This window comes from Nicotiana tabacum, chromosome 1 (assembly GCF_000715075.1).
Source record: "Nicotiana tabacum cultivar K326 chromosome 1, ASM71507v2, whole genome shotgun sequence".
NCBI classification, from domain to species: Eukaryota; Viridiplantae; Streptophyta; class Magnoliopsida; order Solanales; family Solanaceae; genus Nicotiana; species Nicotiana tabacum.
The window spans coordinates 16,928,308-16,945,424 of NC_134080.1; the positions used below are offsets into that span (position 1 = coordinate 16,928,308).

The following is a 17,117-nucleotide window of genomic DNA, read 5'->3' on the forward strand; positions in this document are numbered from 1 at the left end:
TAAAGGGTGTTATTTCGAACTTGTCGAAATAGTAACCCATCGTCGTTCGATCGAGGTCGAACTCTTCTCTTTTTGGCAAAGGACCTTGGCGTTAAAGGGTGTTATTTCAAATTTGTCGAAATAGTAACCCATGGTCGTTTGATCGAGGTCGAACTCTTCTCTTTTTGGCGAAAGCCCTTGGCCTTAAAGGGTATTATTTCGAACTTGTCGAAATAGTAACTCATCATCGTTTGATCGAGGTCGAACTTTTCTCTTTTTGGCGAAGGCGCTTGGCCTTTAAGGATGTTATTTTGAACTTATCGAGATAGTAACCCCTTGTCGTTCGATCGAGGTCGAACTTTTTTTTTTTTTGGCGAAGGCCCTTGGCCTTAGAGGGTGTTGTTTCGAACTTATCGAAATAGTAACCCATCATCGTTCGATCGAGGTCGAACTCTTCTCTTTTTGGCGAAGGCCCTTGGCGTTAAAGGGTATTATTTCGAACTTGTCGAAATAGTAACCCGTTGTCGTTCGATCGAGGTCGAATTCTTCTCTTTTTGGCGAAGGCCTTTGGCCTTAAAGGGTGTTATTTCGAACTTATCAAAATAGTAACTCGTCATCATTCCCAGTTTTTGGAGAGCCAGATATTTTCTGGGAGAGTCCCAGTCCGTTTGGCATTGCTTGCAACGGAGGGTACAACATCGGAGAATGCGAAACGTTGCGGTTTCGCTTAAGTTCGCTCTGCGCGCAAATTGTAGTTTCCTTGTCTGGCTCTTGTCTTCCGGCTTGGAGGTATCACCGGCGGGCAGTATCACAGTTGTTTTGCAGTAGTTTTTCGTCCTTTGATTGAGGTGTTTCTTTATTCGTTCGCCTGCACGGCCATTGTATTCCTACTTGAGCAGAGATTAGGAGGCAAGTTAGAATGAAACTTTCCTTGCCCCCGTCTGGTAGTCCGATGAGGGAGAACTAATTAGTAACGTCATTCGCCTTGTTTGGCGTATCGATGGTTGATGGGGCGAAGGTTTCTAAGCTTGATAATTTTGTTTGGCTCTCCTCCCCCTACTGCACTGCTCCTTTGTCTCGCGTGGGTTGGATTTTTCCTTCGCGCTTCTTTTGGTAAGCGATCGTATTTCTTGTTTTTGATCTGGGAGAGACTAGGAAATTTCACTAAGAAATCCCCACAGACGGCGCCAAATTGTTTGACTCAAAAGATATTGAAACCTTTTTGAACAAATCAATCAAAAATGAAGGGGTAAATCTTAGTCACACATAATAAATTCCAGATCAAAGAGCTAGCAATATGGATCATATGTAAGTGAAGAAAATGTAAATAATCTTATTGAGATTCAATATTGCGTCTCCCATTAATCGATGAGGAGACAGCTTTACATATTTTTCTAGAGATTAATTTCTCTCTATTCAGAATATTAGGAGAGAGTTTTTTAGCTTTAGAGAGAGATAGGAGGACCCCCTCCCTTCATTGAAAGCTTTCCCCTGCTATATATAGTCGTGACACCCTTGCCCTTTGCTTGGCCCGACGTCCTCTTGCCTGCAATGTGTCTTAGTCGTGCTTTTAGGCGCCGCTCTTTCCGACTCGTCGGATGTCGGGAAAGGGGTATGGAGCGGGTTATACTATCTTTCGCTACCCGATCACTTAGGCGGGACGTTGGTCAGCTCGGTCGTGATGGTCAGATCTTGACCAATACAACAACGAGATATTATTCTCATATTGAATCCTTGCAAGTGATCTCTATCTGAGATGTGCTTATATTGGTAAAATTTGGTACACAATACAATGCATCATTACCACAAGTTAACTATTACCACTTCAATACCATGTTCTTTTTATGTCACGATCCGAATTTTCCACCCTCGGGAATCGTGATGGCGCCTACTCGTAAAGGCTAAGCAAGCCGAGTATTATCAATTCATTACCTTTTTTATTAAGCATGTTCAGCAATTCAAAGTATTAAGTGATTAAATAGCGGAATAAATTAAATAACCAGAAACGCGGAAACGAAAACTTAGTAGTTCAACCAAACATTTCTACATAATCTGAAGTACAATACTACCCAGAATTTGGTGTCACAAGTCACGGACTATCTAAGAATACTAAAAATAAGGTCTGAATGGAAATACACAAATCTACCTCTGAATAAGTAAAAATAGAAAGAGAAGTGATAGGAGGAGACACCAAGGCCTGCGGACGTCTGCAGGACTACCTCGGGTCGCCTGAGTGGACTGAAGACAGCCCTCTCACTGCGGTCCAAACGCTCCGGTATCAGTATCTGCACACAGTGCGGAGTGTAGTATCAGCACAACCAACCCCATGTGTTGGTAAGTGCCTAGCCTAACCTCGGCGAAGTGGTGACGAGGTTAGGACCAGACTACCAAATAAACCTATGCAGTTAAATCATATACAGCGAAAAATAAAGGCAGATAATTACAGCTAAAGTTGGGCGGGGGAAACATGCTGTGGGGAATAACAGATAACAACAGAATATCAATAGAGAAATGCAAGGAACATCATAAATCAATTACCCGCAAAAGATAAGGAAATAAGAAACAAGTACACATGTAATACCGTTGCAGGTGTGCAACCCGCTCTCATTTCATATAGTACCGTTGCAGGCGTGCAACCCACTCCCATTTCATATAGTATCGTTGCAAGCGTGCAACCCGCTCCCATTTCATATAATACCGTTGCAGGCGTGCAACTCGCTCCCATTTCATTTATCAACACCAATTATAAAAGAATTACGGCAAGGAAACAATAATATAACAACAATATCCCGGCAAGGGAAAAATAATATAACAACAACATCTCAGCAAGGGAACAATAATGATAACCCTCATATGAAGCACGAAATACCACAACGGTGTCACAACAATTACAATACAAGACTCTCGGGCATGCTTGACAACGACGTATAGATACTCGTCACCCTGCATATACGTCGTACTCCACAATTAACACATAGCAAATAAGACACAACTCCTAATCCCTCAAGCTAAGGTTAGACCAAACACTTACCTCAAACTTCCACGGCCAACTCAAGCCTCAAACACCCCTTTTCCTTTAGAATTCGCCTCCAAATTACTTGTATCTAGTCCAAATTAATTTAACAACATCAATAAATGCTAAAGAATTCATACTCAATGCTTAATTATAGGTTTTCTATCATTTTCCCCAAAAAGCCAAAAATCGACCCCGTGTCCGCTTGGTCGAAACTCGAGGTTCGGACCAAAACCCGATCGCCCATTCACCACGAGCCCAAATATACAATTAGTTTCGAAATCCGACCCCAAAATGAGCTCTAAATCCCAATTAATCAAAAAGCCTTAACTCTACCCAAATTCCTAATTTCTACCATAAAACCCCTAGATTTTAGGATGAAAATTGATGAAATGCAATGGGAAATCGAAAGAAAAAGGTTTAGAATCATATACCAATGCTTTGGGGAAGAACTTGTTCTTTGAAAATCGCCTCAATGCTCCCAAATTTTAAAAATATGAAGTAAATGGGTTCTGCCCGTTTTTGCTTTTGTTTTAAAAATGACTGGGCAGGCTTTCATCGCGTTCGCGATGGGTCAGGCCTAGCTGACCATCGCATTCGCGTTTGACGGCTCGCATTCGCGGAGCTTCAACTCCTATAGCCTTCGTGTTCGCGGTCAGATGACCGTGTTCGCGTAGAACAAATGTGAAATCCCTCCCCCCCAGGTCATTAACCTTACGCGTTCGCGAGTGCCTGAACGCGTTCGCGAAGGGTACCCCCTTTTCCCCACAGCTTCGCGTTCGCGTCCTAAGCTCCGTGTTCGCGAAGAACAAACTGGCACCTGAGGAAGTTGCCTTACGCGTTCGTGAGTGGAACCACGCGAACGCGAAGAACAAAACCTCTGTGCACCTGAGACAGCAAAACCTGCAACTTTTCTAAGTTTAAAAACATCCCGAAACCCATCCGAAACTCACCCGAGCCCTCGAGGCTCCAAACCAAACATGCATACTAACCCAAAAACATCATATGAACTTATTCGTGCGATCAAATCGCCAAATTAACACCTTTAACAACGAATTTAGCATCAAAATCAAAGAAAATTTTCAAGAACACTTATGTTTCAAATTTCACAACCGGGAGTCTGATTCACGTCATTTCAAGTCCGTTTCTTACCAAATTTTACCGGCTCAATCTAAGCACTATATAAGACTTGTGCCGGGCTCCGGAACCAAGATACAGGTTCGATACTATCAATTTCAAAAATATTCAAATTTCAAAAAACTCATATATATTCCAGAAAACAATTTTCTTTAAAAATTCATTTCTTGGGCTTAGGACCTCGGAATTCGATTCCGTGCATACGCCCAAGTCCCATATTTTCCTACGGATCCTCTGGGACCGTCAAATCACGGGTCCGGATCCGTTTAACCAAAATGTTGACCGAAGTCAACCTAAATTCATTTTAAAAGCAAAATTCATCATTTTTCACAGATTTTCACACAATGGCTTTCCGGATACACGCCCGGACTGCGCACGCAAATCGAGGTGAGACAAAAGGGACTTTTTACATCAAATGTTCCAGGATTTCATAGAACATGCGGCACATACCGTCAGAATTCGTATGTAAAACCAATAATATACCTTGTTTTCCAGAATGCAACATTAAATGACATCTTACACGCTTCATTTGATATATGAATAAACAAATCAAAGCTTTACATTTATAGCGGTCTTACTCCAGTGAGACCTACCTACTAATTCACGTAAATTTACAAGATAACTAGTTTCTGTTAGTTGCAAACTTGTAACCCTCCCTGAATCTCAACGAGAGTTTAATAGGATTGAAAACAAATGTCACCTCTTGAAGATAAAACAGTCGTTTCTGTGAAAAGAATCAGCTACCTATGTTAATAACTATCTCCATATTCGAAACCATCTTGTCTTGATAACACGTGAAATGTTCAACCATAATCTATCCTCTGTCGTTTGAGTTCCGCCTGGAAACTTGGGCTGGAAGTTAGCGTGCGATATGCAAGAGTCCTTATATCATCTCGTGAACAATCTCTGGATATACGAACGAGTTCCCACAAGGCACCAGCCTTGATCATATCCTTTGCATTTACTTCTGTAATTAACAGTTTAAGCATTCATGACTATCCACAGTTTCAAGCAAAATGGAAAAAGTCAAATCAGAACTGCTATTTACCATGTTGAGCCAAATGGCAGAGTGCCAGCTCAATATGACGCCTTATTGGTGAGGCCTCATTATTAGCGTTCTGTACAATCCATGGAAGGGTTCCGTCTTCAATAAGGAGAGACTTCCCAGTCTTGCTTCCTGTCATGGTAAGATCATTGGCAATACCGCGAAACTATAGTAGTGAGACTTCTCTTTTCACCAGAACATGCAATACACCACCCAACAGGGTATAAGTGGAGACTAGTGCAAAACTATGATACTGATTATAATATTGCTAACAGTACAGTGACATATATTCCGAGTTTGGCCGGGGGTGCAGGAAGCGAGGGAGGAGAGGCAGACGAGCAGAGAAAACGCAAGCTGCAAGCTAGTATACCACTAACCTTGAGTGTATGCTCTTGATTCACATTTTGCAAAATTAGCAATTCCACGAGCAACTTGAGCCAGAACATCAGGATGCCGGCATCTGACCATTCCTAGTAACGCCTTAACTCCACCTTCACCTCGTAGCTTTGCTTGTAACTTTTCTGTGAAAGGTTAAAAGATACATTAGATGTGAGCAACAGCAGGATCCAATCACCGTGACTAAGTTCAAATGCAGGGTTACTTGATTAAGGATATCGTGTAAGGAATTTCTCATGGAACAATATATGTTTCCCTTTTTCTCATTGGTTCATCCTTTTTTTCTTGTTTTACTGGTAAGCTCTTTCTTTTTTTTCTTTTTGGTTGAGGGGGAAGGGGTAGGGGGAAGGGATAGGGAGAGAGAGGGACAGTTCTGTTAGGTATCATATAAACAAATTTAAAATGGTGAAATTTCACCACTATGAGGGAGAACATAATGCTCTTACTATTACAGCTCCACATCAAATGAAACAGTTTGATGTTGATATCAGGAAGAAGAATATTACCATATCCATTGATCTTATGTCATCTTGCTCAATTGCTTGAAATAAAAAGAAATTTTAGCTTAAAATATTCAGCTTAAGGCAACAAATAATACCATTTCCACAGAGATTAGCAATGGCCCCAGCAACCATGCGAAGGGTTTGAGGATCTTCGGCTTTGGCTGCTGTGACTGACAACAAACTGATGCCTCCATGAGACATGATAAGCTCCTGATTTGTCTCTGTACCATTTGAAAAAATGATGTCACTTAGTAGAGAGCAACTTCAGTATGAAAAGAAAAGTATTGAACTTATAATATTCACTAGTCTGTGAGTGATGAAAAGCTTACCGTTCATAGCAAGATTTGCAATTGCACCAGCGGCAACTCTGTGAATTGTCTCATCATTGGAGCTTCTAAGAAGAGTTAATAGAGAATTTAGACCACCAGCTTTTACAATTTTCTCCTGGTTTGCCTCTGAAATAGATCGAATAGGAAAAAGTCACCACCATTTATGGACTTGATACTACCTTTTTGTCATTTCTCAAATTTTCAACTGTTTCATTTAACATAATTTCTGCTTGTTTTTTGGTTTTTGTTTTAGTATTCCTCCATTAGGTTTTTGGTAGTAGTGTTCTACACTTTATAAGGTCTATGATGGTCTTAATGGATTGGGTTTACCAACATTTTTAAGTGAATTGGATTATCTGACATATTTTTAATTAAGTGAATTGCATTGACTGACTTCCACCTTGTCCTTCAACTTTTTGCTTGGAGGAGCTTTACAGCAAGAAATAAGGACTAATGCCTCCACTATGAACCGTGAAGTGTTAAATAAATAAATAATTGGGGTTTGAGCAGTATGGTATATAGAATTAGAGAAAGCTAAGAAACATAAGATAGAGTTTCGGAAAAAGGGAGTACTATATTTTAGATAATGCAAATCAGCTTCAAATGTTTATCTGGTAAATGACATACTTGCATATCTATTACTAGATTCATGTAACAAAGTTGACAAGCTATCATTCATAAGACTTGTAGCCAAATCCCACCTACAATCATGAGGTATAGCTACATTTGATACGGTATACACATCTCAATCAAGCAGATAGCATCTAACGCCCAACAAACTACAGATTGCGAGCAGCAAGAGACAGGAATTAAAGATATAACACTGAAAAGGAAATAGCAAAACAATACCTTCAGCTGCCAGGTTTGCCACAACTTTTACTGCATGAATCTGCACATCAGCATCTTCTGATTCAAGCAATGACAATATCTTTGAGAGACCCACTGGTGAAAGAAAAAAAAAAAGCTGTATTAGGGAGTAGAAGAGTTAAAAATGAAATCAACTCCTAGGATAAAGTCCATCTCCCACCTTGTTCAAAGAGTTTTGCCATCGAGGCCTTCTCTCCATCTCCTGAATCTCCTAGGTGTTGATGCATAAATGGAGGAATTGGAGAATCTAGAGTGCCTGGCAGCTTTACAGTCCCTCCTCTATCAAGATTTCTCCTTGTCTAATTAAAAGAAATAGTTTTTAACTTGAGTAAGTTAATCTCAACTGACAAATATGCTCATTTAATCAGCAATCATGTTTATATATGACGTGAAAATTTTCGGCAGTGCATATACCCACACATGTAACAAATATCTGCAGGTTTACAGGTACCTGAAAAGCTTGCTTTTCAAAAGACGCATGCTTCTGTAAGCTACAACATGAATTTCAGTTTCTAATCTTCAACAGAAACAACTCACGTGCAAGATGTATACAGCACCCTGATCACAGGGACAGGCCATTTGCTCAGTTCACCCCCCACCCCCACACACACCCAAAAAAAAAGAAAAAGGTTTAAAAGTTCTTAATACATTAGTGGAGAAGAGGCAAACCGGAAAAAGAAAAGTATAAAGCCCTCAAGCACTTCTCACAGACCAAGGGCACAATAATGTGAATTGGTTTACACGGCACGACAGTCCACATCTATAAAGAGATTATACAGGAACTGTTAATTATTTCAATTTTGTAATTTCTCTTCAACCAAGTGTCAAATGATGCCCACAACTAATGGCAAGTTTTGAAATCTGCACACATCATACGCTAGGTCATATTGGGGTGCAGCACTTTGGGGGCAAAAAGGCTCAGAACTAGATCCACACTCATGTTTTAAGTGTGCTGAACTCGCTAGTTTGGAAGGAAAAACTACCGGTTTCACTTTAACACATAACTTTAAGGATGTTATTGGTTTACAAGGTGAGGTTAATGTGCACATAAACCCAAAGATACAGGGGTGTGAGAAAGAGATTGATGATCAGCGTAATGATAATCTAGTTATGATGAATCTTTAAAAGAAAAAAGATTCATGTCCTACAAAAGCTGCTTATTTTGAACTTTTTTTTTCCTGGTGGTCAAACATGGCAAGGGTGTATAAATCCAGTGATTTCACCAAGAATACTAATTCAACAAATTTAAAGATAGATACTGTTTTACCTCATCAGCTTCAAAACTTAATTGCAATAGCTGACTTTGTAGGACTGCAATTTCTTCTTCCAGCTTTGCTTTCTGACATGCTTCATCTTCTAGCATTTTGCGCAGCTTTAAAATCTCAGAATTTCCAGCGGCCTACGACATCACAAACATCATCATCAGTGTTACACCAACTTAATATATATATATATATATATATATATATATATATATATATGATCCATAAATTTTCAGAGAAATCATTACCTCTGACCTTTTCCATTGTGCTACTTGATTTTTAAGATTGTCAATTTCCTCTTCTGCAGCTTTCCGTAAAAGAGTTTCATTTTCAAACTTCTTCTTAAGCTCAACAACTTCCATAGAAGCAGAGAGCATTGAGGACTGACAAATGAGGGAGATAAACAGCAAAAAGCAAAGTTACATTCATCGTAGAACCAGAAATTGAAATATGATAGGAAAGCTATTTCACAGTTACATATTCAGCATAGTTGCAGGGCCATTCCAAAGGTTCAAAGGAGCATGTAGAATCACAGACAGCTGCTTAGGTATATGTAAAAGTTCAAAGAGAAGACAAGCATGTCTATTACATACATGAACTGCAAGGAAGAGGCTTATGAGATCACAAATTATAACAACCCATGCTTGAGGACAATTTCAATGGGACCCTCGGAAAAACAATAGTACCAATCTTTCAGAATAGAAAGTGGACGTCAACTTCATTCTTCTCCTAATAGCACTAGCATTCTTCTGAACTCACCTTGGCCTTTTCATTTTCATGCTTTTGTTTATTTTCTGCCCATTGCTCCTCTAGCTTGCTTATTGCATCCACATAATCTTTCTGGTACTGCAACCTCTCCCTCTGCAGATGATGGAAAAAAGGGAACAGAAAGAGGAGAAAGACAATGACAGTGAAAATCCTGGTCATGGCACATAATCTGGTGATGCAAAACTACATAATTCAAACAGAAAGATGATCATGAAAAATTAGGGAGTGAAACAATAGATGATGCATAACATAATATAAGTGAAAATGAACTAAACATGAAAAGGCATGTTATATAGGATTCAGATATTATCACGTATTTCACGAAGCATGTGGTACCTCCAATGCCTCTGCATAACCTTTTTCAGCCTCAGTGATTCGAATCTGAGCCTCTTGGGCAATCCTCTCAATCTCATCCTGAAATCCTTTCTGCTGCCTTTCATGTTCTGCAATTTGTTTGTCTAGCTGTATTTCAAGCCTTCTGGACAAACTTTTGTAGTCAAACTCTTCCTTAATTTTCAACATATTCTCCACCTTCATTGCCTGTAGAAGTACAAATAATTTACTCCAAGTCCTAGCTAGTGAAAAGCAGAAAAAGGGAAGAAGAGAAGTTTACTAGTATTCTCTTACACCCATGCATACAAGTTCTACAACCGCATGATAACTCAAATAGAAACCCAGAGAATAGATTACAACTGAGTTAGCATAAGCCAACCCACACTGCTGGAAGGATCTCAAAAGACTAAAATTGTATATCATACAACAAGCATTCCCATGGGAAAACAAAATAGAGGTTAGGATTACCCTCTGTCCAAACATTATGGTGCTTGCCGTCTCTCCTCGATGCCGTGGAGATGGACCGATCGTGATAACCAATGAAGTTCTTGCTGTACCTGTGAGTATTCAACAATGTGATGCCCTTTCTCAATGTCCAATGACAATGTTCTTTTTTTAAAGTAATTATCATCTCATGGTGATGATTTATAAAAAGTGATTAAGTAGGATACCAAAACAAAATGAAAGGCTAATGAGATTATGCATCAAAGGTGAAACAGTACTGAACAGATGACATCACCCAGCAGACTACTTTCATAAGTTTCACGGACAGTGCAAGGTTAAGCAGTCTAGCTCCAGAGAAGGAACTACACTCCAAATGAAAGCAAATTATGTAGGATATCAATCTTTTGGCCCAAGAAGATTTACTGGATCAAAATGTAAGCCAACCCAGCACTACATTGTAGTATCTGGCAGAAACTATGTAAAACCTCCTGGTCTAAAAGGATATGAAATCCTTCAGTAATTAATGCACTTTCTTTGCACTATGAACTTAAATTGAGTTAACCAAGTCATAAAAGAAATCATAATGTCCGCAATATGGAACAGTTGGAGATTTATAATACGATATCCTCGGCATAAGTCTTAAATTTGTGGTCATGCCCTAATCAAATGTCTTAGTTTACATTGAGAGCCTTCTTGTAACCCAAGAATGAATTAATATTGTATATGACAGCATTTGGGATAAGGAGGTCTTTTAAATAATTTAATCTAAAACTTGTTGAAGGACTTTGCAAAGTGTTTTTCTATACCTCTGAAAAATGATGCATATTATCTTAGTGACTCTGCATTTTAGGATGCAGCCATGTAGCTTGGACTTGAAATAGTGAGTATTTTTCTTTTTCTTTTTTTTTAAGAACTAATGCATCGAAAGTTCCGTCGCCTTTGTAACAGGTTCTCTTAGTTAAGCTAAGGAAAAATGTATTATTCTTCTGGGACATGAATTATTCTTCGTCCCAGTTTTTAGACTCAGCTAGTTAGGAGAGCTTAGAATTTGTCCCCCAAATCCATTCTAAGACGTGAGTAGTGGCGAAGGTACATAGAGCTAAGGGTGGTCACCCTTCGTCGAAAAATTACACTGTATATATAGGTAAAATATTAGATTTTAATGGTATATAACATATATTGAACACCCTTTATCTAGAATTTTTTTACTTATTTCAAGTTTGAACACCCTAAATGAAATTTCTGGCTTCGCCACTGGACGGGTCACAAGACTTCTTTCTGTGTCTGTTTCTTTCTTTGTGCATTTGGTTGTTGGTTACTGCGTTAAAATAAGGTATTGTGGAATTACACCAAAAATTCTACACGCAGCTAAAGATAGTTTAATGAAATGCAAGAATATCAGTATCAAAAGTGCTTAAAATAAGCTCAAGTATAACTTGGGATTTAGATCATTGTAAACTTAATTTCACTAGAGACCTTGAGGTACAGGAATTGAGCCTCCAAGAACTACAATCAAAGAAGTGCATGGCTCTCATAACTGAATATGCTTTATAAGTTTTCCCTGGCTTTCAAGTGCAGAGGTTAAAATTTGGACCATGTTAAGTTGTGTTTGCTATTCCTGAATAAGCTTCAAAATCGATTTATTAAGTACCTTACCTCCAAATGAATCTCGAAGCAACCTTGTGAGCTTTGAGTCACGAACTGGAACATGAGCGCTATTCTCTGCCAACGCATTGATGCATTTTCCCAATGCACTCAAGGAGAGATTAATGGACTTAGCTTCCTCCAGTGTATGTGCTTCACTTCCTGTCAAATGCAAAACAAAACAAAGAACCAATGCTTCTTAGCTTTATCCTGTTTTAGATCTCAACTCATTGCTCCAAAGAAACTTTAGGAACTTCTACATGGTGTCTTAGATAACCCCACCCCGACAAGCCTGGCAAACCGAAAAAATAGGTCACAGTTTTGCCTGCAGTAATCAGTTCCAAAGTGTAGCCACATTCTTGCATCATAAATGTCAAAAGATCAGTTCGGCTTTTATTTAGAGAAACAAAGAAAATCTTCCTAGTTGAAACCCACCGAACGCCGCAAAAGAGGGTTAAAGGGTGAACAGACTCATATGCCTATTCAAGTTAAGTGACTAGAGTGCAAAAGGATTGGGAAGGAAAACACATATTGAAGTCTCTCCAAAGCAATCACTCACTTAACTCCTAGGTAATATTTAGCATTGCCTCAAGTAACAGAATTGTTTTAACTGTCATTCAAACATGAGTATGAATATTTGTGTAAAACTATTAGCTATCATAATCCTTGAACAAAACCAAAGTTTTCTGTAAGCACAAATAAAATGCTCCAGTTGTGAATACATAATAAAAGTTACAGAAGATACATTTGCCCAGAAATTTTGATAGCACACCTGATTTGTCTATGCGCTCAGAACCAGCAAGATCCACAACAACTAGTTTGCTTTTCCTCACAACAGGTGGCTTGAATGCTTTAGCTGTGTGAGAAGTACTCCCATTTTCAGATGAAATAGCAGAATCTCTTCCCTTGACAGACCTTTCGACATGTACCTGTGATAGAAAACAAAAGTTTCTGTGACATTGAACTTTGTTGATGTCTCCCTGTCCATTGGCATATTGGGAAAAGGCTCAAGAACAATGGTCAAGCCACTGTGCACAACATAAAAAAGAATAAAAAAACTGCATAACCCACAAGAGATAGAATCTTCTAACCATCAGTATAGCATGGCTTCTTGAAGACTCTGTGTTTAATTTAGTGTTAGCAGCAAAACGATGAGTTTCGCCCAGGCGAAGGAGTTCAAGGAAACTCTTCTGATCTCTGATATCCACCGCAGTAGCCCCAGGTACAGAAACATCACCAGTTTTGTGATCTTCAACAATTGATATGTTGTCGTTCACTGGGTCTAGGAGATCCTGAATACTCTCCATATAAAGCTGCATTGACAGGTAACCAACCACACTTATACAACTTAAAGTCAGAAACAAGCATGAAACAACCAAAGATGCAAATGAAACTTGACACAGCTATTATCAGGTATGATAATACAAGTAAATAAAAAGTTCTCAACAAAAGGAACTCTCATTTCCGTAGAAGGAGAAAACAACCTGAAAAAAAGAGACAGAAACAGAATCATTTGCTGGGGTTATTTCTGCAAGAATATCCTCCATTGCACGAACCATTATCCCTCGATCAGCAGTGTCCTCTTCTCCAAGTCGTCCAAGAGTGTAAGTTTTTCCTGTCCCCGTCTGCCCGTATGCCATGATTGTTCCATTATAACCATCCAGAACACTCTGCAGGGCTTAAAGAGATAAAGAAAGAATACATCCGCACGAAACTAGACAAGAGTAAGACAAATTGGCACCTTATTACACACACAGAAGCAATTAGATAACCATGTAAAATTACAAAATTAACCGACTCTAGGCATGCAATAGTGGCATAAGGCAAATCAACTAAACTTTAGGTTGCAGGCAGCGGATTTCAATCTAAGGAACTTATTTATTGTTCGTAGAAACATCTTAAGTATGAGAATACAAGGGACAAAAGAAGTTTAAACAAGAGATATCACAAGCTAGTAATCTCAACCATGTACATTTTGATACTTCTGAATCCAAATTACAATATTAAGGAGCAAGGAATTGATTACAACTTACAAAACTAATATTATTGAATCCAATAGACACTTTAAAAGTTACAAAGTGGTTATGGATATTCAGAGATGGAGCTATGAGAGCGGAAGGCAGTTCATCCGAATCCCCTTTGCTGAAAAATTACACGGTATACACAAGGTCAAAATTATTATTTATGTATATATAGGAGCTGTCGAATCCTATTGGCTTCTGCATGTATTTTTTTCTGTATATTTTAAATCCCCTTAGTAAAAGTCCTGGTTTCACTACTGTGGATCTTATGCTTGCTTTTCAAGAAGAAAAGAAGCTATTAATTAAAATATCTGTACTGAGATGACCTTCGTTATTGGCCAGATAAAAATATCTTACAAATTCTAGAAGAAAGCTACTCAGAGAGAGAGTGTTTACCGTATTTGGCATATAGGTGCTTTGAACTTAAGTATTTTAAATGTATGGCGTATTTTCAGGAATGTTTAGCAAAGGTGCCACTAAGCAAGACACTTGGGAAAATTGAAAAGTGCCGAAATTAGGTAATTCGTTGCTAATTTAGGTAATTCAAAAAGAACATTTGAAACTCTTGTAATCTGCATCGAAGTGAAACTATATTTATGGCTCTGAAGTAAACTTTCCCGGTATATTAGTCAGACGCTTCCTAGTCAATAGCAAATTTCCTCTTTCTTTAAATGTGTTAGATAAAAGCATGTGCAGAAGATGAACATTTCATTCATAATTCATGTATTAAAAAGCAGAATTGCTAGGTTTTGGCAGGCGACCTCAACGACAGGCTTGGCCACTACTTCATATACACGCTTTTGTGAAGAAAATTCCGTAAGCACTTCGTCGAATTCATAGGTGTCTGAATCCCAGTTGTTCCTTCGAAGTTTAAGCCTTTTAAGCTGGAAACGACAAAAGAAATGATTTAAAACCAACAGTATTCATATTGCCTTGACAAGAAAGGTAGAGATGTACTTGGAATACCTCAGGCTGCAATTCCACACAATCAGCAAAATCAGCATCAGCCACCATCTCCTCCGCATTTCGAGGCCGCAGTCTTACTGCAACTCTAACACGTCCTGAAACTGTTACAAAGCAGAAAAATGAGCCCTTGCATGATTAATCAAATATTCATAGGACTTTTGGAAACATATAATGCACTACAGATTTCTTCTTTCAACTTCAATTCAACAAAAGCACCCAAGAAAAGAATTTGAACGCATTATTCCAAAAGTATTATTAACCCCGGCGAGTTTTGTAATATAAACGAGGAAGGTTCCACTAGGTTGCCAGCAGAATTAGAAATAGTTTTACAATGATACATCCTCTAAATATTACTTGAATTAAATTGGGATATGGAGGATTCATACCCTAATTTATTTGGGATTGAAGTGTAGTTGATTGATTTACATTTTACAAGAAGTAGGATTCACGTGTGAATGAGAACTGACACTTCGATGCTATAAGAAAACTCAATCTTAAAAAGCTTTAGTGCAGAAAATTATAAATTAACAAGAACACTTCATTTGTTCATTAGCTACACTATTGGTGTCCTTTCTATGCATTACAATCCTGAACAGGTAATTGGCCAATGCAGAATATAACCAATATCTATTACCAAGATTCCAAGTTCTTCAAACAAAAAATTCAGTTTCCAACAACTAGTCCAGTTACCAACTCTATTAAACCTACTTTAGCTTTGGGATCACATGTTGTGATTGCTTAGACCTCATCATAAGTGCTAGAATTAAATCAGACTGCTTATTTTAAGTAACTTAAATCATAACTACTATGTGGAGAAAAAATTCATTACTATTACAACAACAAAAGAACAATGACACAAGAGCAATTTTTCTTTTCAAAATTAACTAAAACCCTTAAGGAAATTAATGTACTACTTTACCTTTGCATTCACATGTTTCCATAGCTTAGACTCATCATAAATATAACAGCTTCGTCTACCTAACTAAAATAACTATCACACCTAACAAATCAAGCACTTAGTTTTCCAAATTAGTTTAATTCCTCAAAGACTAAATGTTTCCATTGCATATACTCATCACAAAGGCTGACTAATCAAACAGCTGTGTCTAATTAACTTAAATAAGAACCATCACAACACAATCACATGATCATTTTTCTCACATTATCCGCCAGAAAAAAAAAGTAAAGCGATCATTTTTTAGGCAACTAATTAAATTCCTTGAGAAAATGAGAGCTCTTTCAACTACTACAACTTACAAATCAACCGCTTAGTTCTCTTACATTAAATTTAAAAATAAAAAAAAAAGGAAATTAAGTAAAGTTATTAAGGAAATGAGGACGTATTTGTAGCAATTTTCTCGAGAATTAAGTAAATTCCTTAAGAAATGAGAACTCATTAAATCAAGCGCTTAGTTTTCTTACATTATCAGCAAAAACATTTGAAAATAGATCAAAATTATACCGTTGTAGGAAATTAAGTGAAGTTATAAAGGAAATGAGGACGAATTTGGAGTTGACTCACCGGAGGTAGCATCCTTAGTGGAAGCAGCAGAGTTAGCAACGGAGCCAGTGCTTTTACGGCGGATACCGGATGCCGGAGCAGGACCGGAGTTTTTGGATTTGAAAGAAGAAGATTTGGAAGTTGAATTCATAGAAAGAGGCCTATCTACCTTTAAAGCTCCTTTAGGAACTGTGCCGTTTCTGTAAGCCGTAGCCATTTTCGCATTACCTTTCCAGAAACTTCCAGAATTCACCTTCTCTTTCTTCTTCTTCTACTTGTTATTCTTAATGCTGATGAAATTGAGCTGTGGTTTCAAGTGTATTGAAAATGGAGGAGTTCAAAAGGTCGTGGGAGTCATGGGGAGTGTGTGTGAGGGGGTGGGGGTCGGGTGATGGAGTTTGTGGTGGTGGGTCATGAACAATGTTTCTTTCTTGAGCTTTAATTTTTGTATTTATGAAAAGACTGAAATACCCTTTTCACCGGCGTATATTTTGCTTAACTACTTATTATAATCTCTGTTTCATTAATATATTGTGTACGATTAACGGTCCTATAATTTGAATTGCCGTTTGTTCTCTTAAGTTTCTGTAATTACAGATTGCCCTTTTTTGGGGGGTCTTTTTCTCCCAATATGAGTAGAACTTAACCAAAAAAATTATATCATGTTTGGTCAAACTTCTAAAATTAACTTATTTGAAAAGTATTTTTTTCAAAAATGCCTTTTAAAAATATATTTTTAGTAAGAAGCAATTTGTGTTCGACTAATTAATTTGAAAATGCACTTTTAAACAACAATTATTATTTGATCAAGCTTTTAAAAAATATTTTTAAGTGTTTTTTCTTTTAAAAGTGCATTTGGAAAGAAGCTATTTTTTTCTGAATCTCAAAAATTTCTTCTGCTTTTACTCA

The 17,117-nt window shown here is 38.0% G+C and overlaps 1 protein-coding gene across 1 annotated transcript; it reads right to left on the reverse strand.

Annotated features, from left to right (window-relative positions):
* Positions 1–4,595: 4,595 nt before the first annotated feature.
* LOC107798468 (kinesin-like protein KIN-UB) lies at positions 4,596–16,621 on the reverse strand. The gene is made up of 19 exons (XM_075241957.1): positions 16,230–16,621; positions 14,708–14,808; positions 14,503–14,625; positions 13,205–13,390; positions 12,812–13,033; positions 12,493–12,649; positions 11,733–11,882; positions 10,101–10,189; positions 9,636–9,839; positions 9,291–9,392; positions 8,780–8,914; positions 8,537–8,668; positions 7,430–7,568; positions 7,252–7,344; positions 6,403–6,528; positions 6,169–6,294; positions 5,552–5,695; positions 5,178–5,306; positions 4,596–5,096 (listed from the first exon to the last, which is right to left on the reverse strand). The coding sequence occupies exons 1-19, from the start codon at positions 16,423–16,425 to the stop codon at positions 4,933–4,935; spliced, it is 2,718 nt and encodes a 905-aa protein (XP_075098058.1). The 5' UTR covers positions 16,426–16,621; the 3' UTR covers positions 4,596–4,932.
* Between the last annotated feature and the right edge of the window lie 496 nt (positions 16,622–17,117).